Raw genomic sequence first — 6,009 nt, 5'->3', positions numbered from 1 at the left:
CCTAGCTGGTGTGTTGGTTGATGGAATGATGAAAATGCAGTGTGTTAGCTTTGGAATTTTGGCCGATGCAAAGGTAGCGATGGAGAGTTAACTGCTTTCCTCATGGGACGCCTTCACGTGTCGTCGTACTGAAGCGTATGTCGTATGGCAGTTGATGTCGTATTGCAGGACGGGGAAAGGACGTAATTCATCAGATGTTTCGTCATTGAATAACTTGCCTTACATCTCAGGAGTCTTGAGCTATGGAGACACCTCCAAGCAAGGCCTTTCCAACGACTTGATAGTGTCGTAACCAAGACCCTGCACGGGAATCGATTGGTATACGCAGCCCTGAGTATGGGGACTCCGGATCCAGGTTATGAAACAGCTTTCCTTAATTGAGGACAGGCCAGCGTTTCTGGCTGCGCTCATGGAAGCCTCAAGGCCTCATCACCGGCATCTGCGGTAGCGGCTTTCGCCATGCAACAACTTGTGCCGCACCGCAGGCTACAGTCACACGGCCATGGTGCCTAGTGATTATGACGTCACACGGGGTTAAGAAAGGTTAGGCAATCTCTTGGCACAAATTAACCATGGCACTGATTCAAAAGGCGCAAAGAGATATTATACTGCAGCAACACGGACTTTAAAATTCTGGCAGCATGTGCGGCCCTTGCCAGATATCCTTTGTAGGGGGATCACATAATCCTGGCCGGTACGGTACGGTACGGCCGGTACAACAGGTAACATCTTGTCCTGCTTTGCGCAGTGGACACAATAGGCGTCCGGGGCAAGTTACATTTGGCCACTAAGTTCACCGCCTGCCGTGAATCTGTAAATCGTTTAGTGCAAAATAGTCTTGGCTGCCTGCAGAGCAACCTCTTCATATACACGATATTCTAGAGTGTCCATAGCAATTTCTAGTTTGGTTGGTATGCCGTAGATTTTCTCGACATGATACCAGAGCGCATGATACGCAGAGAGGCAGGCAGGCAGGTAGGGGGCAGCACGCAGCAGGCAGGCAGGCATCCAGGGCCTGACCGTGGAGCCGTATCGTGCTGGGCCCTGCGGAAAAGACGGAAGTTAATGCACATGACGATGGTGATAAGCGACGGAGGCGCCACGTCAACAGTTAGCAGGAAGTCTATCTATCCCTGCGGCTGCCAAGGAGCGGAAGATCGTCACAGCACAGGAGCGCGATATAGCCAATCTGATGGAGCAGCTTTACTTGTTGAACTGATTGCGGGCAGCATCTTGTGATATTCCGGGTTCTATTAAGATAAACTTCGGAATGATTAGATGTACACCTTTGACCTGAATTTGACTTCGACATATTTCTATAATACTGATTGTAATATTTCATCGATGGTCTTGATTAAAACCTAGGTATGTGACCACAGGTGCTGTACCGAGCTTTCCGTACCGGTAACCCTGGATAGGCACCCGCACGTACAGTTAAAACACATAGAAATTAAGTCAATTCTGTCTTGAAAATCCATGTCGGCGATTTATGCTTTTTTTTACAATATTCCTACCTGATGGCGTCCTGGTTGCGGAAGTGTCGCGATAATAGTTTGCCAGAATCATACAACTTGTGAGTCGACAGCTCATATCTATTCTCTTAGTTGCATCGAACCTTACTGGTAAGCTTCGGTTAGGATTTTCTTATGCAGGTCGATTTCCTCACAGGTAGCAGCGGAGACATCGGGATGACTAAGCCATCCGCCAGAAACAACAACAAGATTGGCTTTCGAGCCTAAAACAATTTGCACAGTCAGTTTTCAAATTTTTACTACCAGTGTTTAGCTTTAATAATCTGCACATGCGCTTCGTCTTGTCCCTGCCCGCTCAAGAATTAGGAGACTCATCGGCGTTATATAGCATACCTGAGTTCCATTTTGATTAAGTAAACATTCATGCTGCATGCTTGAGTAGTGACGTCCTGTGGAAACAATGACGAGATGACAGCAGCTGTGCGAGTTGCTGCAAGTGGGAGCTTACGTTTTCGCAAGCTGAATAAAATACTCTCTGTATTAGGCTTCTGCTACACAAGGCTTGCAAGCCACAATTGGGCCCGACATCCGTTTCCGTTCTCAGAAGTATCCGTACTGGCATCGTCGGTGCATTAATACCACCTATTACCTTTTGAGTTCTGTATTAGCTTGTGTCCTGAATCATTTTTAATTGCTTGGTGTGCTCAGAATTGTCAGGCTTAGACCTGGCGCAGATTCTGGCTCGTGGGCCCCAGCACAAGGCAAGTCCAATTGTGTCCCCAGATGCGGCAAACTATAATATATAATAAGAGTTATTGGAATCATATCAGTCGCCTTGAACCATCATCAGCGTACTTTGTTTTTTCATGCCTCAGTACGCGGAGTACGCGCGGAGCGTCAGGATTAGCCGTCAAGGATCTTTTACTTAAATAAATAATTGCAACAAGCAGTCGTATAGCTTCACTTGCTTAATGATGTTTTTGCCCCTTGCAATTTGGAACACAGGGCCACCTTTCTTCTGCCAGTATCTTCTAAGCAGCTGCAGAGAGAAATCATAATATATCGGTGATTGTAGCTGCCTGTTGCAGCGATGTCTGGGCCCTGCCACGCAATGCGGGGCATCTACATCAGCACCCTAGCAGTGGTTTTCCTGTTCTGCGCATCCTCGCATGGTTCAGATATTGGATCAGGTCGCCTGCTGCTGCCCAACCCTGAATTTCCGCCAAGGTGCAGCTGCATTCGTAATCCACGAGCAGCTCCCTTCGTGCTCGCCGCGACATCTAACGATCCCGTAGTTGGCGCTCAGAGAGTTTGTTTCACCATCACGCGCTCAGCTGTTTGTGAGGCCAAGTTTCAGTGCTGTAACGGCGCGCAGGGCGTGACAAAGATCGAGTTCGACGTTGGTAAGTAAGGTCCCCAACAATGCATTTCGTTTGCTTCTCTCTGCCTCTTTTTCACGTCTCGTTTTTAAAGAACGACCTTGCCACACATCCCACTCCATGCATGACAGAAGCATACATATGAAAGAATTCAGATTGCTGGCCTTTCAGCACCCATGGCACGTACGTACCTGTACAACTCTATCCAGTTGTTAAGCGCATCGCAACACCGGAATATCGAATCGTAAGACTTCAGACGTTATTACCGGCATTACCAAAAACAGCACCAAGAGCATGGTCTTCAGATTTCCTTCAGCACTTTCAAATCCTTGCGTCTTTTTTTGGCATTTCTCACCAACCGTGGCTTTCTCGCCCGAATACCGCAATGAAGTTATGACCTCACCTGGATGCCTACTCGCCACCGCGCTCTCGCAGTGTCCTCCTGCAGGCCCTCTCTCCAGCGAGTAACAGTCAACAAGCAGCCTTGGGGATCTTATGAGTTCAACGGCCAGCTCAGCGTCCTGCGTGTGACCAAGCTTGATTTGACGCCGGCGACAGCCCCAGGCACTCAGATATGCTTCTTCCTGCAAAGCCGGACGCCGTGCCCCAACATCCGCACCCTCTGCACTACTGGGGACGCGTCCTGCACATACGCAATCTTCAACAGTGATCCTGGCCAAAATATCACTAACAAATGTTGCCCAGTTGCGGTTGCAAGCTTCATCCCTCCGATGCATACACCCACCGCGCCGGCGATCATGCGCCCTCCTCCTCCATCACCTTCGCCTCCGCCTCTTCCTTCCCTCCCGACACCGCCGCCGCCGTTGGTGCCCACCTCGCCATCTCCACCGCCACCTCCTCCCCCACCACCGCCGCCTCCACCGCCGCCGCCGTCTCCTCTGCCGCCTTCGCCTCTGCCTCCTCCCCCTCCACCGCAGCTGCTGCCTCCGCCACCACCACCACCGCCGCCGCCACCGCCGCCATCTCCCTCGCCACCACCACCGCCGCCACCTCCCCCACCGCCACCATCTCCCTCGCCGCCACCACCTCCTCCACCTCCTCCACCGCCACCATCGCCCTCGCCGCCACCACCGCCACCTCCACCACCGCCACCATCACCTCCACCACCGCCGCCGCCCCCTCCACCACCGCCTCCAGTACCCTCTCCCCCCCCGCCGCCCCCGCCGCGCCCGTACTTTGCCAATTGCTCTTGCGTCCGGGACCCTGTAAAGTCCCAGCTCTTCGTCTATCCTGACGTTGTCGTGGTACCGGCGCGCGAGCGTGGCTACACCAAGATGTGCTTTACCATCGGCACGCTGGACGTCTGCAACTCGCGCTCTCGGTGCTGTCAGTTCGACCTCTACAAGGCCGAGTTTGAGGCCACGCCCGATTGCATCGGGTCGCTTGCCTACATGACCGTGAACGGGGTTGAGCGCTCACGCTTCTTCCAGCTCACCCCCTACCCGGCCATTAAAGTAACCAACCTGAACAAACGTTTTGATGACGTGGAGGGTACGGAGATTTGCCTGGTGCTAAAGACGTCGGACTGCGGCTCGCTGACGAAGCTGGGCAAATTCCGCGACGGCACTCTCGCAGTTGCCCTGTTCAACAGGCCTGATACCAGCGGCGTGGACTGCTGCCCCGTCAGCATTGTAGATAAAGTCGCGGCCTGAGGGCTCCCGCCTCGCCGTGGGATTTGAAACAGCTGTGTGCTTTCACCGATGTAGGATTGTGATGTCATTATACATTCTCTCCATACCCGTGGTGTCACGGCGCGGGATGCAGGGCCTGGACATGCATTATGCAATACGCACGGCGCAATCCATGCACCTGGCTGGGCTGGTAAACGGCGGGTAGTTTGTTAATGAGGGTTGCCGTCATCGGTGATGGTGGGCGGGATGGTGGGGAGGATGGTGGGGAGGATGGTGAGAAGGATGGTGAGAAGGATGGTGAGAAGGATGGTGAGAAGGATGGTGAGAAGGATGGTGCGCGGGATGTATGAACGACGGGATATAGGACTGGGATTAGAGAGGTAGCCTGAGCTGAGGGCTACCTGAAACTTCTTGAAGCAGGCAGGGATGTCTGCGGTGGGGTGAGGAGGGGCCCAGACGGTGCGGACATGGGACCCAGGCCGGGGTTCTGCGTTTTTGCAAGGGCCGCCGTGCTGTGTGCTGTGATCAGCTACGTTGACAAGCATGTATGTGTATGTATCTTCTCTTACCACCCCCATGGCTTCCTCCCTGGCCGTTGCTCGTCCTATCGTACGTAAGGAAGTACGACAATGGATAGACCCTGCGACCAGGGCCTCCTAACATGCAATCATGATCCTGGTTCCCGGCATATCTTCTTTGGGAGGACGAGGATATCTTCTTTTCAAGCATTTCGTAGTGGTGTGAGCTGCATAGATTTTGCGTGGATAGCTTGACCGTTGGCGTGTACTTAGGGAAGTTGGCCAGTCGGTGCTTTGGCACTTTCAGCACGACGAGCTGCCGGCATGTACCGTACAGTTTGGACAACAAGACTGTATACCGCTCACAAATCACTTTACGTCAGCCGTTATGTTGCCCACATATCAAAAACGGGGTTAAAGCCACTTGTCGTGACGCGCACGGCAATCCGTGGCTGTTGCAGTGAACGCTGAGGAGTGCCGTACATCTTACCAGTAATTCGTGCACCTGTAGGACGTTTACGATTAAGCCATGGACTAGACCTGACGGTGGCACATCTTAGCAAGGCGAAAGGCAGTCCGTCGCTTTTTGACTTTGCACGAGGCGTAGTTTTTCCGTGCCTGCGCACAGAACCTCGTCCTTGACTTGCCTTGGCGTTAGGTCCCCGTGCTGTTTTGCAATTGGTTGCAGTTCTCCTGCACGGCTTGGTTTGACCTAGCATGTGTTTGAGATATGGATGCGAGCCGCCAAACGACATCCCGTGCTGCTGTGTGCTGAGACAGATTGCATAAAGGCCTGCGCACGTACCTAAGCATAATCTATAGTTTCTAAGAAAATGTTTTCGTTAATTTTTAATGGAATGGAAAATGGAAATGGAAATTTTACTTTTACGAATCAAGTGGTGGCCGTCGAAGGGTCCTCGTGCGAGTCCACGTACCTACTGTACCTACAATCCACGCCCAATCCTATGAACACTTCTTTCTGGATAGT

At 52.3% G+C, this 6,009-nt stretch overlaps 1 protein-coding gene across 1 annotated transcript; it reads left to right on the top strand.

Moving 5' to 3' along the window:
• Positions 1-2,562: 2,562 nt before the first annotated feature.
• Positions 2,563-4,687, top strand: phV26 (extracellular matrix glycoprotein pherophorin-V26; the record flags this gene model as incomplete). Its single annotated transcript, XM_002957114.1, has 4 exons — positions 2,563-2,699; positions 2,781-2,875; positions 3,287-3,517; positions 4,010-4,687. 4 exons carry the CDS (start codon positions 2,563-2,565, stop codon positions 4,522-4,524), a joined length of 978 nt encoding a protein of 325 aa, XP_002957160.1. The 3' UTR covers positions 4,525-4,687.
• Positions 4,688-6,009: the final 1,322 nt, after the last annotated feature.

Source organism: Volvox carteri, assembly GCF_000143455.1.
Source record: "Volvox carteri f. nagariensis unplaced genomic scaffold VOLCAscaffold_69, whole genome shotgun sequence".
Taxonomy (NCBI): domain Eukaryota; kingdom Viridiplantae; phylum Chlorophyta; class Chlorophyceae; order Chlamydomonadales; family Volvocaceae; genus Volvox; species Volvox carteri.
The sequence above is the reverse complement of the archived record's forward strand: the minus strand, read 5'-3'. Positions and strand labels throughout refer to the sequence as shown.